General features: G+C 50.3%; 3 protein-coding genes and 1 non-coding gene across 7 annotated transcripts in view; 1 reads left to right on the top strand and 3 right to left on the bottom strand.

Moving 5' to 3' along the window:
- Positions 1-2,206: 2,206 nt before the first annotated feature.
- Positions 2,207-6,772, bottom strand: PHB2 (prohibitin 2). 2 transcript variants are annotated; one of them, XM_008513998.2, is made up of 10 exons: positions 6,637-6,772; positions 6,391-6,475; positions 6,023-6,102; positions 5,009-5,193; positions 4,424-4,553; positions 4,217-4,320; positions 3,714-3,791; positions 3,279-3,355; positions 2,744-2,749; positions 2,207-2,543 (listed from the first exon to the last, which is right to left on the bottom strand). In XM_008513998.2, exons 1-10 carry the CDS (start codon positions 6,761-6,763, stop codon positions 2,516-2,518), a joined length of 900 nt encoding a protein of 299 aa, XP_008512220.1. In that variant the 5' UTR covers positions 6,764-6,772; the 3' UTR covers positions 2,207-2,515. The 2 variants fall into 2 exon arrangements, with proteins under 2 accessions (XP_008512220.1, XP_070476714.1); XM_070620613.1 differs by having other exon boundaries at positions 2,692-2,749.
- LOC139083738 (small nucleolar RNA U89) lies at positions 3,883-4,146 on the bottom strand. The gene has a single exon (XR_011540644.1). It is a non-coding gene; the product is annotated as a small nucleolar RNA U89 (small nucleolar RNA).
- Positions 6,773-7,054: 282 nt separating the features above from the next.
- EMG1 (EMG1 N1-specific pseudouridine methyltransferase) lies at positions 7,055-12,255 on the top strand. The gene is made up of 6 exons (XM_008513999.2): positions 7,055-7,324; positions 10,616-10,717; positions 10,828-10,969; positions 11,351-11,409; positions 11,489-11,638; positions 11,980-12,255. The coding sequence occupies exons 1-6, from the start codon at positions 7,157-7,159 to the stop codon at positions 12,091-12,093; spliced, it is 735 nt and encodes a 244-aa protein (XP_008512221.2). The 5' UTR covers positions 7,055-7,156; the 3' UTR covers positions 12,094-12,255.
- A 240-nt stretch (positions 12,256-12,495) lies between these two features.
- LPCAT3 (lysophosphatidylcholine acyltransferase 3) overlaps positions 12,496-16,715 on the bottom strand; it is a 36,647-nt gene continuing 32,427 nt past the window's right edge. For 2 of the 3 annotated variants that reach the window (XM_008514004.2, XM_070620612.1), the window contains 8 exons: positions 16,445-16,623; positions 15,510-15,618; positions 14,670-14,756; positions 14,406-14,569; positions 13,625-13,772; positions 13,389-13,547; positions 13,154-13,282; positions 12,496-12,903 (listed from right to left, as the gene is read on the bottom strand). In XM_008514004.2, the coding sequence (XP_008512226.2) occupies positions 13,166-13,282; positions 13,389-13,547; positions 13,625-13,772; positions 14,406-14,569; positions 14,670-14,756; positions 15,510-15,618; positions 16,445-16,623 (963 nt within the window). In that variant the 3' untranslated portion in view covers positions 12,496-12,903; positions 13,154-13,165. Of the gene's footprint in view, positions 12,904-13,153; positions 13,283-13,388; positions 13,548-13,624; positions 13,962-14,405; positions 14,570-14,669; positions 14,757-15,509; positions 15,619-16,444; positions 16,624-16,715 lie in introns of all 3 variants that reach the window. The other variant, XR_011540305.1, reaches the window with a different exon arrangement.

The following is a 16,715-nucleotide window of genomic DNA, read 5'->3' on the forward strand; positions in this document are numbered from 1 at the left end:
CGCAGGGGCAGCGGGCGGGGCCCAGGTGAGGAGCCTGCTGCCTGGCAGGCGGAGAAGGAAGGAGGAAGAGTGGAGGCCAGGGCGGCTCTCGGCCCTTGGATCCTGGGCCTCGACTCCCCTTCCTCTCCTCAGCACTCACTCTCTAGGGGGCAGGCGGCCCTGCCGACAGGTAAAGGCCACCCGGAGAGGGGTCCTTGGGCTGAGCTGGGGATTGCAGTTGGGGGATGAGGTCTGGCGAATTGTTGTGTGTTGGGGGCAGGGGCAAGCTGTGGGGGTGGTGGGGGAAGGGGCTCAGAGGCGGAGAAGAGACGGGCAGGGGGCTGCTGAAGCCCTGCCTGGGCCTCAGTGGATCAGGAGTCAGGGTGGGGCTGGTGGCGGGCTGCAGGGCTCACCCGGAAGTGTCCCCAGGGACACGGGTGGTGGGGGGATGGGAGCCGGGGTTCTGCAGCCTCTCCACCTGGAGCCTGGGCCTAGGACTGCCTGACTTGGAGGGGGGCAGGCTGGGCGGGGGCCCCCGTCTTACCCAGCAGTGTTTGGGTGCTGGTTGGGAGTCTCTAATACTGCCGGGTAATGATGGAGGCCTCTGTTCCTGTATCAGCGACATCCATTGCCTCAGGCCCCCAGGCCCCAGTGGCAACCCCCCCTCCCAACCCTCCCTACACAACCTGGAAGCCCCTTCATTTTGAGTGGAGGGTGCTGCAGAAGAGGTTGCTCTCTGTTGGCTGACTGCCCGCTGAAGGGACACAATGGCCCCGAGCCCTTCCCCCAACCCAGTGTGATTTGTCATTTGGTGGATCCAGAACCCACAGCCGACCTTGAGCTTGGGATTGGCTCAGGAACTCTCGAGACCTCACCTGGCCTGCAGCCAGGGTCCCTGTAGCAACTGGTCAGCTCTAGCCTGGAGCTGCACGTCAGCCGGCTCTGGGTCCATCTTCCAGTACAGTGTTGGATGGTCTAATTGTGAAGCTCCTAACACTGTCTGGTAAAGATGGCCCCCGGGCCGGTTCCCTCGCCAATGACCTTCAGGGAGCCCTGAAGACCATGGAGGCCTCCTGACCAACCTCTGACCTTTACCCCTCCGGATGGGGGGAAAATCACTAGGAAAAGGGGAACAATGGGGAGGAGACAAAATGGCTGCCTCTGGAGCTGCGGCAGGATTTGGAAACATACTTGCTCTCCAGGCACCTCCATTCTCTTCCTGTCTTGGGGACGTGAAAGAAATAAAGTGTGAATAGAAACTTGTGGCAGGCTGATCTGAGATCACTTGACCCGTTTTTGTCTCTCAGTCTCATTTTAGGCTTCCAGCTCCTGGGGAGTGGGGCTGCCACATCTGCTTCATCTCCCTGTCCCTTTCATGACATTCAACCTGCAAAGCAGGGGATAATTAATCTATTTTCTCCAAAAATCTAAGAAGCTGAAGATGAACCTAGGCCCTAACCCTTAAGACTCACCTCCTCCCCTACTCACCAAGCCTTTAATTTCTGTGCATACTTTTGTCCCGCATGCTCTCTTATGGTTTCCAATGTCCCTTGTCTCCCTTTAAGGACAAGGGATGGGAAACGGGCTGTAGTGGCATGTGGGCACAAGCAGGGTCTTCATTTCTCTGGTGCTTGAGATTCAGCGAGGGCTGTCTTGGGAGGGATGTGAGATGGCTTACACAGGGACTGAAGACAGGCACCTGTTCTGCTGAGGGCCCAGAGAAGCGGGAGTGGAGCCACCTCTGTAGCTAGAGCTCTGGTAATGCATCTGGTGACTGTGAAATTCAAAGTACGGGTAGCCCACAGCAGGCAACACGACTCACTGGGCTTTTGAACATCTAAGTCCCTCGACAGGCACAAATGGTCTCCCCGACAGCTACACGGAACCCAGTCACCAAGGAAGCAGCTGTGTTGGGGTCATCAGATTTTTGGTCTAGCTCAGCAAAGCCACAGCTGTTCCAGCCTTAAAAAAGGAGATGTTGGTAAATAAATGGGGTGATGTGGTAGTAACAGAGGGTAGGATAAACAGTGCAGCTGGCCTTCAGGATCTGAGGGCCTGCTGCCCCCAGCTTGGGTCCTGTTTTGGATCTGACTGGTGGGCTCCCAGGGTGAGCAGCAGGGCGCAGGCCAGTCTTTGCGCCCCCTGCTGGCAAAGACCCAGGAGTGTGTAATCAAAGTACATGTGTGCCTCCCTAACCCAGCTCGGAAACAGAAGACTTAACTTCAGCTTAAGTAATAAAAATTTATTGAGAATTCCTGGGATGGTGGTTATCGCCTCCCAACCTTGAGAGGAACCAACACGGTAGGAAATCACTGAGAAATCACACACTGTCCCGATACCCCTGGCCAATACAGGGAGGAGGAAAGTCATTCCCCTGAAAACGGGTCAGTCATCGTTCATCTAAGGATTGGGAGGAGAAATGCAGAGGGTACCATCACATGATGCTGGGGGTGGGGTGGGGTGTGCTGGGCCCCAAGCCGGCTCCTCAAACACCAGGCACAGATCCACTTCTCGGGGGTGCAGCTCCTCACCAGGCTCACTTCTTACCCTTGATGAGGCTGTCACTGGAAACCAGACAGACGGACGACGTTAGAGGAGGCAGAGCACCTCCAGCCACTCCCTCCTCAACTACCCTCCTTCCAGATGAGGGCTTGAGGGGGCAGGGGAGTGTGGCAGGTCAGAAAGGTGAGGTTAGGGGAAGGAGGCAGGTACCGGGAGAGGAGCCGCAAGTCCCCATAGCAACAAGGATGCACCAACAATTTACCTTCCTCTGCGGACACCAGGTCACCAGATGAACGGGGAACAGAGAAAGAGAAGAGAAATGCACATGTGATTTGCCAGCTTCAGGCCCCAAACAGCTCTAAACCCACCTCTGCTCCCAAGGGAAAAAGACAAATGGGTTGGACAGCCAGAAATCTCAGCCTCTGGAGAGGAAGACACTGGGTTCCCTGACCATGCCACTTCTCATCTCTCCTTTCCTAGAATCCTTCTGTGCCCCAGAGTAGTAATTCAAAGGTCCCAAATAAGTACAGTGAATATCATCTTTCCCCACTTTTCAGTTAGACAAACCTTTACAATTAAAGTGCTTTTCAGATGAATAATCCTTTTTGATCTCAAAAAATCAATCCTATGATATTTATTAGGAATTACCAACCACCCACTTTTCTAACTTTGGTTCAGAGAAATGGTGTTTTTCAAGGGTCACAAGAGTAAGCTGGCAACAGGCTCCAGAGCCTAAGTGACCAGACTCAGGTCTCAGGTTCTCTGTGACACCCCACTGGGACAGTCACATCTCTCACCGGGTGAAACTTTCATCCTGTAGGTTCAGCACGAGGTTGTCAGCGGTGAGATAGATACGATTCTGTGATGTGGCAATCTACAGGGCAGGAAATAAGACAGATACTTGACTTTGACCCCCATCTTTGCAATTCAGTAACCACCGATGGAACACATGTGAGTCAGGAACAGGGATGCAGCAATGAGGACATGCTTTCTGCCCTTACACAAGGACCGAGAGCAGCGAGCCCCGCTGATGTGTCAATATGATAACAGGCATGAAGAAAAGGGCAGGGGAGCCCAGAGGAATCTTCTTTGGTGAGAGGGGAAGAGTGTCAGACAAGCCAGTTTGAGTAGAAACCTGAATGAGCAAGACTCTAATTCCTCCACTTGAATGTACTTTAACAGAAAACATCTGCTCTCAAGGCAGCCCCTGAGAGGCTGGGCTCTCAACTCACCGTCTTGGAGATGTTCTGGGCTGCCCGGATCTTGCGCAGTTTGATGTAGCCAGGGTTCTTGCTTAGTGCTTCTCCAAGGTGGGCAGAGTGAAGTTAAGGGGTCACACAAGCCAGCCTCAATCCCTGGCCTCATCCTTACTACTCCCCTCACTCCAGCCCTCCTCTGGGCTGTCAGATCCAAGGTTGCGCTCAGCTGCCTCGTGCCTAGTCCTACTTTGGTCCCCACCTGTGGGCCCTCCTCCAGGCAGCTGCCAGTCACTGGAGGTAGCAGCAGAAACAGAGGCAAGGCCAGCAGTGCTGTTGATCTGCATTACAGTGAGGAGCCAGGCCTCAGGTACCCCACTAAGATTTCAGATTCCATTCAAAACCTCCACCCCCAGGAAGCCAAGGATAGAGAGCACGGAGTCGCATTCGCCTTAGTCTCATCAGCCAGCCCATGAGGGAGGGTGGGGAAAGCAAGGTGCCCCGGGGGCTGAGCTGACACCTCTCCAGCAGAAGGATATCATCCTGGCGGCCTCAGCCTCACCCTCAGCCTGCACGATCTTCTGCCGCTGCTCCTGCTTTGCTTTTTCCACTAAGAACTGGGCCCGCTGGGCCTCCTGCTGGGCTGTGGTGGGAGAGGGTCAAGGGGTCAGAAATGTGAGGTGTCAGGAACCCCAGCCCTCCCCCGCATTCTCAGAAACCCTTGCCCTATGCCTCTTGTAACTCACCCACTTGTTTGGCTTCTACAGCAGCCGTGTACTCTCGGCTAAAGCTCAGCTCTGTGATAGCTACGTCATCCAGGATGAGGCTGAAGTCCTTGGCCCTCTCTGTCAGCTCCCGTCTGATCAACAGGGATACCTGGAGGGTGGGGTGAGGGGGGGAAGGGGGAAGTGGTTTGAGGGAACCAGAAAACTGAAAGGAAGGTGTGTTGCTGTGATCCTCTAAATACCAACTCTCCTAAAAATGGCAGCAAGCTCACTAACCCTTTCTCAGCTCCTCACTACAACACCTGAGTTGGAAAGGACATGCTCCTCTTTTTCAGCAGGTCCCACTGACTCCTAACCTTCTACTCTCTCCAGTATGCACCCCCAGACGTTGTTACTGTTTTCTCCCATGCTTCCTAACAATGACTGTTATCGAGTTCTAGTCTTGGCTCTCCTCGTTTCCCACAATGACCATGAGTACAGTTTTCAGGTAGAAATGGAACTAGGGTCACAACCCTTTTCTGAGTTGCCTTTGCTAACCCCCAGTGCCTTGGGCCTAGCAGGGAAAAGCTGACACAAATCAGATGGTGACAGGAGCTAGAGTCAGACCTGGGCCCGCTGGGTGATCAGCTGTGAGGCATTGAACTTGGCCACCACGCTCTTGAGCACCTCGTTGACAATGGACGGCAACACTCGCTCCTCGTAGTCTAGCCCTAGGCGCTGGTACATGCTGGGAAGCTCCAGGGCGTTGGGTCGAGACAGCACTCGCAGGGAGATGTTCACCATCTGCAGGTCTAAGAGCGACGTCAGCAGTGGCTGCTCAAGGCCATGGGGGCCTTATCTGGCCTGGTAGACCAGCACCCCTCCCAAGCATTTTCTCCTCCATGCATTTCCCTCCACACCTAGTGCAATGTTGTGCAGTCTGGAGGAGGGTAATTTAGGTGACAAGATGTGACTCGGCACAGGCCAAATGCATCCTTACCTACTGTGAAGTCTTCTCAACCTGCAACCCCTCCATCAAAGCTAATCTCTCTTTTTTGCCACTGTACTGTGTGCAAGCGCACTGTAGGCTCTATGTGCTGTACCATAACCACCCGTCTCCTTTACTAGACTGCAAGAACTCGAGGACAAGAATTGTGTTTTATGAATCCTTTATTCCCAGGGTCCAGAGTTTAGGGAATTTTAAGCGACCTGCACTAAACACAGTATGAAAAAGTGCATTACAGGTGAGCTCCTTGCTTCAGTGTGTACACGTCTCTGTGTGTGTATATGAGAGAACAGGTGCACCAGTGAAGAGTGGGTCCAAGCTTCCCAAGGACAGGGTGTACTAGTGAATATAATTAATAAACCAAGCAGTTAAAAGAAAAAAGGGCTTTAAAACAAAGCTTTGATCTAGGCAGTGAACAAAACAAAGGATGAACAATGCTCTCACAGAGTTTACAACACGGGGGAGGAGCAGTTAACAGAAATGAGCAAACACAGTGTGTCCAGAACGTACTGATTTAAGCCTACTAGCAAGTGCTGTTACTACAGCTCACCACCACCCGCCCCCAGGGTCTCCGCCTCGCTCCCCTGTTTACTTTAGGTAGCCCATCTGCCAGTGACTACCGTGTCCAGACCTACCTTTGGAGCCTGTGGGGGAAGAAATTTTTCGGGGTCTGGCCCGAATGTCATAGATGATAGGGTACTGGAACCAAGGGATCCTGGAGGGAAGGGAACAGGGATAGGTGTTAGGAGACTGCAGTGTCACTAGTTTTGCCCGGTTTTCCATCACCACGTGTTTCCTGGCCTGCTCCTCCTCTTAATGACTACGAACAAGGAGAAATTCTCTTCTCCCTTTGGAAAGCAACAGTTTATGCGCGGCTGGAACTCTAAGCAGCACCCACTGTCCTGGGAGATCGGGGAATCCTACTGAAAGTCCTGCTATAGCCCCTGATGGGTCGGCGTTCAAGGGTGAAGGGTCAGGATCAGTCCGCTCTGCCCGCCATTACCTGAAGTGAAGGCCCTCGGCCAGAATGGTGTCCTGCTGTACGCCCCCGATCCGATTAAAGAAGATGGCTCTGTGCCCGCCTTCCACTGTGGGGAGAGGGTGGGGGTGAGGACTGGCCGCTGCGTGGAGTACGTGCCGGCCTCTGGTGGGGCGGGGTGAGGGGCTGGGTGGGCGCGGGGACCCGGCGCGGCCGGGCGGGGGTCTGGGAGGGACGGCTGGTGTCTAGAGGCGGGCGCAGGGTGCTCACCGGTGAACACGGACTCGCGGACGCCATAGGCCACGGCGCCGGCCCCCAGCAGCAGCTTCAGCGCCGTGCCCATGCCCCGCGGCCCGGAGGGCAGCCGTCCCGCTAAGTCCTTCAAGTTCTGGGCCATGTCCGATCCGGAGGCCGGCGGCACCAGCGTCAGCAGGGGGTGCCGACCCGCACGCCTCTACCCCACTCCAGTTTAGGGCTCGCACCCTTCACACGAGGGTCCGGGGCCCGAGGTGCTTGCGGGAGAAAGGGCACCGGAAGTGCGCTCCCTTCTAAACCCTCCCCTCGGGCCACTGCGGACCCGAACTTCGCGCACAGGAATTACGCATCCGGAAGTTCCCGCCCTTTTTTGGAACCCTGCCCTCCCAGAGAGACTTCGGTAGCGCCAGACAGCAAGTCATCTTCCTTTCCAAGCGCCCACTTTCAAAATGGCAGCCGGGAGGAAGTTAGCGATTCGGGCGAGCCGGAGGTTTTAATCTAGGGACGTTAGCACAATTTCCGGTCCGGTGGCAAGATGGCTGCGCCCAGCGGTGGATTCCAACCTCGTGAGCGACGGGCTGGGGAGCAGGAGCCTGGCTGGGATGCCGTCGCGCCCAAGCGGCCCCGACTCGGGGCGGGAAGCAAGATCGGAGGCCGTAGGCTCATTGTGGTGCTGGAGGGGGCCAGTCTGGAGACGGTCAAGGTAGTTTGGGACAAGAAGAGAACTAGTAGGTCGATGGGATGGGACCCCGTGGGATGAGGGTGAAGGGCTTAACGCGGATGGAGAAAGCAGAGGTGAAACATGTTTTGGAGGAAGAGTGGCCTAGTTGACTGCCTCTTGGTTTAACATCCTGGGTTGGCACTACTCGTTTTCCTCTGCCCTTCTTAAATCCCATTGCAGCCGTCACGGCCTTGCTTCCAATTGATTTACCAGGATTTTTTGATATAAAGTCATCTAGGGGGAGAGGAGTTTCGTCCATTGTATCACCGTACATCATCCCAGGTTAAGTTACGGGGCAGAGGAGAAGGGTAGTTACTGTAGCGTAGTCTGCCCACCTTTTATTTGTAAGGACTTAACGATTTAATTTGCTAAAAGTTGTCTACTGTCATCATCCTCTGTATTACTGTCCACTTCGAAACACTGTATGGATCAGATGATCATTTAATACTTTTACATCTTAAACACTGTGGCAGTTTATTACTTGCAGTCTAGAAAACTTTTTTAAAAAAATGATCAGCTAATCAGATTTCCTTTCATTTTGTTCTGTAATTGATATTTCTAACCTAATTATAGGTTCTTAGGTATTCATCCCTCACTTAATTGCCTCCTATCTTTCTAGCCTATTCTGAATCTCACTTAACCACTTACTTCATTTCTTCATATGTTCCATGGGGATGATAGTAGTACTTACCTTACTGGGTCGTTGAGAGGATTAAAGAAGTTAATGCGTGTAGAGTTTAGAATAATGTCTGTCACTTGGAATTAGTTATTATTGCTACTGATTCCAGGTTACTTATTAAGAAGTTGAAAAAGTCTTGGCCAAATTAAAATTCCTGGAGCGTGCTCTGGAAGAATTTAGGCTGAGTTGTCATTAATGGTACTCCAGGGGTGACAGAAATGATAGCTGGTTTAAATTGCCTTTTTTTTTTTGAGGAAGATTAGCCCTGAGCTAACATCTGCTGCCAATCCTTCTCTTTCTGCTGAGGAAGACTGGCCCTGAGCTAACATCCATGCCCATCTTCCTCTACTTTATACATGGGATGCCTGCCACAGCATGGCTTGCCAAGCGGTGCCATGTCCACATCCAGGATCTGAACCAGTGAACCTCAGGCTGCCAAAGCGGAACGTGCGAACTTAACCATTGTGCCAGCAGGCCAGCCCCTGAAATCTTCTGTACTGTTATCTTTTGCCTTCCTTCTGCTGGTACCTCTTGCTTCTGCCAGCCTCATCTGGCCCTTGTCTCTCCACTTATTTTTTATACTCCAGCCTCATTGGTCTTCTTTAAGCTCTTTGAAAGCACTAGGTTCTCTTATACCGTAAGGCCATCGCACGTAATGTCCTCTAACTGGAAGCTCCCTTTACTCTTTGCTTCATTCATTCCTACTTAATGGTCACTCATTTAACAATTATTGAGTCTATTATTGCTGCTCATTCTTCAATCAGGTTAAATGTTACTTCCTCCTAGAAATGACTCCCTTCCTGGTATAAATCAGGTCCTCCTATTATATTCCTTTAAGGAACCATTTTTCTTTCATAATGTTTATCACAATTTAAGTATTCATGTGGCTGTTTACTGTTTGTCTCTTCATCTAGAAGGCTCTACGAGGACAGACCATAAAGTTTTAAAAATCCTTCTATCTCCAATACCTATGACGGAAATGAATACACATGGTATTCATTCTCTGATTATTCTAGTTAGTGGTTTTCAAGTTTATTAACCACAACCCACAATAAAAAAATTACATTGTGAGCCAGTATACACACTCAACTAGTCATGCATCGCTTGACAGGATACATTCTGAGAAATGCATTGTTAGGTGATTTCGTCCTTATGTGAACGTCATAGAATGTACTTACACAAACCTAGGTAGTATAGCTTACTACACACCTAGGCTCTATGGTACTAATCTTATGGGACTACCATTGTATATGTGGTCTGTCATTGACTGAAACGTCATTATGTGATGCATGAGTGTATATGAAACCAAAAGTTTCATAAACCATTACTTACCATTACTACATGTGAGGTACTCTGTTTTCTATTCTATTTCATTAAAAGAACAAAAATCCTGGTTATAACTTACTAATGGTTTGAAACTGGATTCTTCTATTTAAGAGGTTCTTTTTCTTCTAGAAGTGTCCCATGGACTTAGTTCTCAGTCCTTTTGTTCTTTCTCTATGCTTACTCTCTGACGTTATTTCAGTTATTTAATTTCAAAATCTGCACGCCTCTTCCCCAAACTTTCTGGAGTCATGTATCTCAAGAGGTTGCCAGACATATGTATGCTCTATTGATAGATAAAAACTTAGGCTTTCAAAACCTGTATTTGTATTTAGTGGTATGTTTTTAGACGCTTTACTGACCACCTGATGCTCCCAGGACTCCAAATTGCAATTTGCAATTCTTTCTTTTAGCTGCTACAGATGGATCCAGACAGATCTTTAGTATCAAACTTCGAGCTGGTGTCTTTTCTAGTATACAGAGTTGTCAGCATAGTACTCCTCATTCTCATGCCCCTGTTATTCCTGAATTATTTCTGGCATTGTGCCTGATACTTGAGGGTTCTGCAGTTTACAAAGCAGTTTCATCTATAACCATTGCCATTCAGTTCCCCAGTTCCCACTTATTCAGCATCATTTTCTTTCTTTGCATTTCTGCGTTTTATTCTGTTCGTACCTTTGCTCACGTCTTAAAACGTGGGGACGATCCCTCTTCTTTCACTTCTGAGAGAAGTATTCCTTGATTAAACTACCTCCTGCATCATGAGCATTGTCACACTTCCTCCTGTTCAGATTTGCAGCTCTTCTCAGTGTTTGTTATAAGCAAACTGAGGGTAGTGACTGTGTATATTTTGCCCAGTGTATACATAATGCTCCTGTGATGAGCAAGCATTCAGCCTTGCTCACTAACCTCACTCCTTCCTGGTTCCTCACTGGCTTTGCCTAATAGCCATAGGTTTTAAAGTTAAATCCAGTCTAGATCGTGTGAAGTCACAGGTTGCGCCTTCCTTCTTCCTTCGAAGATCAGTTACGGGGCCTGGGGTCCCTGGGGGTTGGGGAGAAAGGAGAGTAACATGGCCACACAGTAATCCCCCGACGGGCTTGCTGGGCTCTACCCCCAGAGTGTCTGATTCAATAGATCTACAGTGGACCTGAGAACTTGACTGTCTTAACAGATTTCCCGGTGCTGCTGCTGGTTTGGGGACCACACTTTGAGAACCACTAGGCTCGGTCAAAGCAGCTTATGTTGCTATCATGTTCCCTGTCCTTCAGGTAGGGAAGACATATGAACTGCTAAACTGTGACAAGCACAAGTCTATGTTGTTGAAGAATGGACGGGACCCTGGAGAAGTGAGACCAGACATAGCTCACCAGGTAACTCCAGGGACAGAGATCACAACCCCTGGAGTCTTTTTATGGAAGGTAGAGCAGCTGCACGCTGCTTCTCTTCAGTCCTAACTGTGCCCGGTTTCTGCCGCCCTCAGAGTCTACTGATGCTGATGGACAGTCCCCTGAACCGAGCTGGCCTGCTACAGGTTTATATCCACACACAGAAGAATGTGCTGATTGAAGTGAACCCCCAGACTCGAATTCCCAGAACCTTTGACCGCTTTTGTGGCCTTATGGGTGAGATCCTTAGGACTCAAAGTTCAGAATGAACTTGGCAGTAGTGAAGAAGGGAGAAGAGGAAAAGGGATAAATTAAACATAGAATTTTGAAGTGGAGGGAGGCGGGCACATGACTGATCCCAGAACAAGGACTCTTCATCATCTTTCCATGTGCATGGGTGAAGCCTGCGTGGGTTCCTGGCTGCGTGAAAAAGGGAGTGAACCCATTGCCACACCACTAGTCATATGCTTGACAACCACTTGTTGATGACGTTTTAGCAGTACAGTGTGGACGTAAAGGACACGTGGAGCCCCCCTTCCTAGGCTTGTTTCTGGTTAGCTTACTGGGCAGAAGGAGTAGTGTCTCCACCTAGCTCTGAACTCCTTCTTTCTGCCCTAGTTCAGCTTTTACACAAACTCAGCGTCCGAGCAGCTGACGGCCCCCAGAAGCTCTTGAAGGTGAGGTATTTACACCTCCTGCTTGGAGGTAGGGTTCTGTGAATGTTTCTTGGGCTGATTTTTCTCTTTTTTTCTTTAGGTAATTAAGAATCCAGTGTCAGATCACTTCCCTGTGGGATGTATGAAAATCGGCACTTCATTTTCTACCCCTGTCGTCAGTGATGTCCGAGAGTTGGTGCCCAGCAGTGACCCTATTGTTTTTGTGGTGGGGGCCTTTGCCCATGGCAAGGTAGGTTCTGGGCTCAACTCTTAGATTCTTCATAGAGCTGGAGTTTAGTACGGAATTCTGAGTTAGGATTCTGACAATCCTTTTCCTTCTAAGTTGGGAAATAGAGGATAAGAACAAAGCTGGAAGACAAATGGGAGTTCCACATCCTGCCACAGGATGCATCCTTTAAGGACTGCTGGCACATTTGTAATAGTCAAAGCTAGGACTTCTTCACCCTGTGGACAAATCTGACAATAGCAGCACTGTGAAATATTTGCCCAGCCCTGTTTCTCCTGCCCTAAAGAAGGGATGAACCTGTTACAGAGGGATTGAGTTGGCTGACAGAACTGTCCTCTCTTTAGGTCAGTGTGGAGTATACAGAGAAGATGGTGTCCATCAGCAACTACCCCCTTTCTGCTGCCCTGACCTGTGCAAAACTGACCACAGCCTTTGAAGAAGTATGGGGCATCATTTGATGTAGAACCTTGTTCTGAAACAGAGACTGGACATTGCATCCCTTGACCCTCTTCTCAACTCACTGTTGGAAGATGACCTTCTTGCACCAAGACTGTGGGGTTTGCAGAAGCCGAGGCTATACAGTTGCTATTTGTTTCTCCTATAAATACTGTTCTTGCAAACCTGGTGGTTCTCTGGCGATTTCTCAACTTAGAATCTAATGGTGTCAGTTGGTGGTTCTCTTCAGACTTTAGGGAGAGTGTGAGGTTACAGCGTGTGCACTTTGGTTCCCAGCTCTGCACATGAGCTTTGGCTCCAAACCTTTGAGATTACTGTGCTTGAAAGGAAAGAGCCCTGAGTAGTTCAGCCATGGCAGGCATGGAGAACTTGGTCTGAAGGAAAGCAGCCAGGAATGCTAGCAGTGAAAAACTGAAGAAACAGAAGTGATTTTATCTGGTACAGTTCCAAGGTAGAAAAAGTGGAGCAGGTGGGGCCTTGTACCCCTTCCCTCCCCCCCATGGGGGGGGCAGTGGTAGTGGTACGTATACAATCATAGTAAATTGGCAGAAGGAAAAAACAACAGATTCCTGGCTAGAGGGAGAGAGATAAGGCATCGTGCATGGGGGAGCTGAGAGGAGACACGGGCCCCTCTACTCCTCCCACGAGAGTTTCCCCTTTGCCCCAAATGAAGATTTGGCTGGCAGCAGAGGTACAGCTGGGAGTGCCATGTCTTCCCACTCCCTGGCTTCTGTGTTCTCTGTGCTCTGGGGCGAAAGAGTGCTGTGAAAAGGGAGATGAATCGTTTCTGCACCATTCCTGCTCTAGGCCACCTGCAAGAGAAGAAATTTGATTGGGAGGCTGGTCAGAGTTACTCCTTCTAGTCCCTGGTCTACAGCCCTTCCAGCTTCTTCCTGCCATGCCTAAGTTAGAGTAGTCAGTGCCCCATACTGTGTTTCCTAGAAGCCAGGCTACCCTGAGACTCACCCCAAATTTCCAATAATCCCTTCGCCCCTCTCCCCAGGCTATTGCTCTAATCTGTAACCTGGCAGTTTCAGCTTAGCTGTAGGGATGTTTACTTACCAGGAAAACAGATTATTCCATTTTCTTTAACTTCTCTTTCCTTGGCACCATTGCTTTGTGAACATAAGGCAGTATGAACAGTAGGCTCAAGAAGAAAACGTGACCAAGAAAATAGATGGATTTATACACCTGTGGAGAGATACAGGCCACTGAGGTAGGCAAAGAGCATAGAATGTGCCTTATGGCCTGAGGTTTTGTGATTCTCTCCCATCTTTGCAAGCAGGCCCTCACTTACTTTAAGCCATTTGTCCCATGTGAAGAGGCAGAAGGCAGTCATTGAGTAACCCATGAAGAGCCAGTGGATAGTCTGCTGCACCAGATAGTAGAAGGGTTGCAGGACAGTAATGGAAGCCAGGTTGCTCAGGGTTGGGCTCTCTCGAATTAGGCTGGCAGCCTGGGGAGGAAGGGGAGAGATCATCCATGTCTTGCCCCTTCTCATATTCCCCTTTCAGCCACCACCCTAAGGCCCACCTGTCTTTCCACGATAACAATGAGGAATTCCATCTGGAAGCAGATCAGGTATCCTGAGTGTAGGCCATGCCAGAGGGCCAAGAATAACAGCGAGAGACCTTGGGAAAGTTCTTTATTTCCAAGGAACTTGAGTCGTTTGAAGATGTAACTAGAGGAAAGGGTCGGTAAGGATGAGCCTCAGACCAGTCCTTGCACTCCCACCATCCTGCCTCCGGGTTCTCGCACCCCAGAAGTACAGTGGTGGTGACGGGCTCCCCCTTGGGGCCACATGGGGTAAGGAAGCAGTGCTGTCTGATTAGCTGTAGAGATGGAGGGCAGGGAGGTTGATGACTCACAGCTGAGAGACAGAAAACAGAACTATGGCTTAGCTGGGTGAACTTGGGCCAACAACAGATAATGACTGAGTGCCTGAAGCTGAAGTCGCAGTGGGGACCAGCTCTCTAACTCACGCTGCGTACACTCCACGGGTGGGGACCCATAAACAAAGGTATTTACAAACAGGACAATGGAGAACATAAAACCAGTGGCAGAACTGGGATTAAAACCCAGGACTCAAGGCACTTATATATCTTGCTCTTGTTTTTCAAATGTGACAGGAATGGTTCTTTGGGGGTGGGGGTGGGGGTGGAGACAAAAGCATGTGGGTGTGTGTGAGAATGACTGGAGCTTCTACCCAAAGTGGGAACAGATGGATAGAAGTGACATCACACATCCCTGCCCTCAAATCCCAGAAAGCGGTGGAAGGAAGGAGCCAGGGCCCAGACGTCCCTCTGCGGCTTACCGGGCCACCCAGGCATTGGTGTTGATGTTGAAAGAGGCGATGGTGCCAGTGAAGCGCGGGTTTGTTTCAAAGAGCCACACCTTCATGTTAGCACACGCATCCCACTTGGCCTTTCCATTTTCAAAGTTATTGAAGCCCAGCCCCGTCAAGATGCATACTCCTTCCTGAGGGAAGGAACGACTCAGTTAGGGTTCTTGCCACTCTCCCCGCCACTGTCCACCACAGCTTGTCTAAATAAGACCCTGTTTCATCTTTTCTACTTACTGTGACCAGCCAACAGGTGACATATTTGTACAGCACAAACTTGCCCCAGACCAGCATGTACATGCAGCGGAACCAGAAAGGGCGGCTCTTGAGAGAAGAAAAAACACACATGCATCAGGGATGCCACCTGGGCAAGGCAAATTTCCCTTATTGTTCTTCCCTTTCAAACTCGCGGCTGACTACTTCATGTCCACCTGACAGCTGGCTTCACTGCCATTGTAAGAGGCTAAGAGGAATAAGCAGGGAGCCCAGTGAACATCCATTTACCTCCTTTTCCTTGGAGAGTCCTAGAAACAGCATTGTCCTTAGCTCTTCTCTTAAAGTGCTGAGCACTTGGGACACTAGTACCATGGGACTTTGATAAATCCATGTCCAACCTTAATTTAAAGAGGGTAACTTTCCCAGAGTGGGTATGGGACTGTTAAAGCCTTTCAGCTGGGCAGGAGCCAAAGCCAGCACTTCCCCCTCCCTTGGGTTTTGAATTCCCTAGAACCCCTCAATCTATCAAGAGAAGGAAACGGGCTGGAGAGGACCAGAAGCTGCTAAGCTCTGAGGAGTCACTTGGCTGTGATTAAGCACACTAAGAGCTGCTCCTGGGGAAGGCGAGGGGTGCTAAAAGTGCACCTGGCACAGCTCTGTGCCCGCGAAGGTCGTTCAGTGCTGGCTGATGAACATGTCCCGGCCCGGCTGGCATTGACACCAACTCTCCCAGATCTAGAGCAAAACCAACATGCATTTGTAGATGGTATCACCCGCTTGTTGGCTATCTACAGGGATCCTCGCCTGGCCGTTTGCTATCTCTCATGCAGTGATACTGCTGCTGCGTTAGTAACCACTCACGTCGTAGTCTTCAGTGAGGAAATACTCTTCTGTGATGTGAGGGCTGAGCAGAGTGTAGCCCACTAGGTAGACAAGGCCCAGACTCAGGCGCTTGAGAGCAGGTTTGGTGCTGGAAAGGAACAAGCAGAGTCACAGCGGGCAGAGCGAATCCCATCACCCTCCAACCTTTAAACAGGAGAGGAGTGTCTCCAAGTGTGGCTTGGTCTGGAATGGGATGAGAAGCTCCGCTGCCTGAGGTCTATACTGAGTCTCAGGGAAAGACATCTTCTCTCTGTGGCTGGATATGAGGAAGGGTGAATGCAAAACCCTGCAAGTTGCAGGGCAGGGTGGACAGCAGGGGAGCAGTGTGGGTGAGTCTGTGGTGCCCACCCTTCAGGGTACCACTCATCTCAAGGTCTCACCAGTGTCCTCAGTCTACGCCGGGACTGAAGCCCAGTGCAGAGGTGATAATGACCAACTTTCAATCTGCTCCTTCCTATCGTGGTTCAATTGATGCTTCAACTTAGGCAGACAAGTTCTCAGCGATAGGATTTTTCTGGTGACTTTTAAATTTTCTACAGTGATATATATTTACATACATTTTTATATATTTAACAATCTTTTTTTTTTTTTTTTTTTAACTGAGAAAATGAGTTTTAAAGGCAGGGACATAACTGGTTCAGGCAAAATTCTGTGGCATAAAAATGAATTTTTATGTTGGTACTACGGGGTCAGAATGGATGGCTGGAAGTGACCTAAGCTGAAAAGGGCCCACTCTGCGGGCAGTGAGCGGGTACGGCGTGCCTGTTGCCACAGGCCAGGAACAGGCACAGGCCTGGGGCCAGGACCATGCTGGAGAATGCAGCCAGGACTGGCCGTTAGGAAAGTCACTCCAGAAGTGGCTTTGTATCAGGTGAGATACCTACACAGAGGTCTTGACCAAGAGGGGCAATTACCTGTTTGGTATCTTCCCTGGTATGTCAGTCAGCTGTCCCTGCACCAGCTTCATGTAGTGGTTCATTGAGAACTGGGGCCCTACCAAGAAGGCCCCATAGAAGTAGGAGAAACCAGCAACTTCCAGCAGGGAAGGGACACCCCGTATGGCATATTTCTGTTGCTCAGAGGACAAGGAATTCTATGCCGAGAAGAGAATGAATGGTTCAGGATAACCTTGAATCTCCCCCAAGAGCCAGTCTGAGTGTTCCCCACCCTTGTGCCCCACTGGAC

Source organism: Equus przewalskii, chromosome 5 (genome assembly GCF_037783145.1).
Source record: "Equus przewalskii isolate Varuska chromosome 5, EquPr2, whole genome shotgun sequence".
NCBI classification, from domain to species: Eukaryota; Metazoa; Chordata; class Mammalia; order Perissodactyla; family Equidae; genus Equus; species Equus przewalskii.

Bases quoted from the DNA above. Each gene is read 5' to 3' on its own strand.
- PHB2 (XM_008513998.2), bottom strand. From the start codon at position 6,763: ATGGCCCAGAACTTGAAGGACTTAGCGGGACGGCTGCCCTCCGGGCCG. The intron at 4,554-5,008 runs GTCTGACTCTAG...CCCACCCTCCAG, and splicing joins TGATCACCCAGCGGGCCCAG to GTATCCCTGTTGATCAGACG. The intron at 3,356-3,713 runs GTGAGTTGAGAG...CCTGCCCTGTAG, and splicing joins CCCAGAACATCTCCAAGACG to ATTGCCACATCACAGAATCG.
- EMG1 (XM_008513999.2), top strand. From the start codon at position 7,157: ATGGCTGCGCCCAGCGGTGGATTCCAACCTCGTGAGCGACGGGCTGGG. The intron at 10,718-10,827 runs GTAACTCCAGGG...TGCCGCCCTCAG, and splicing joins GACCAGACATAGCTCACCAG to AGTCTACTGATGCTGATGGA. The intron at 10,970-11,350 runs GTGAGATCCTTA...TTTCTGCCCTAG, and splicing joins CCGCTTTTGTGGCCTTATGG to TTCAGCTTTTACACAAACTC.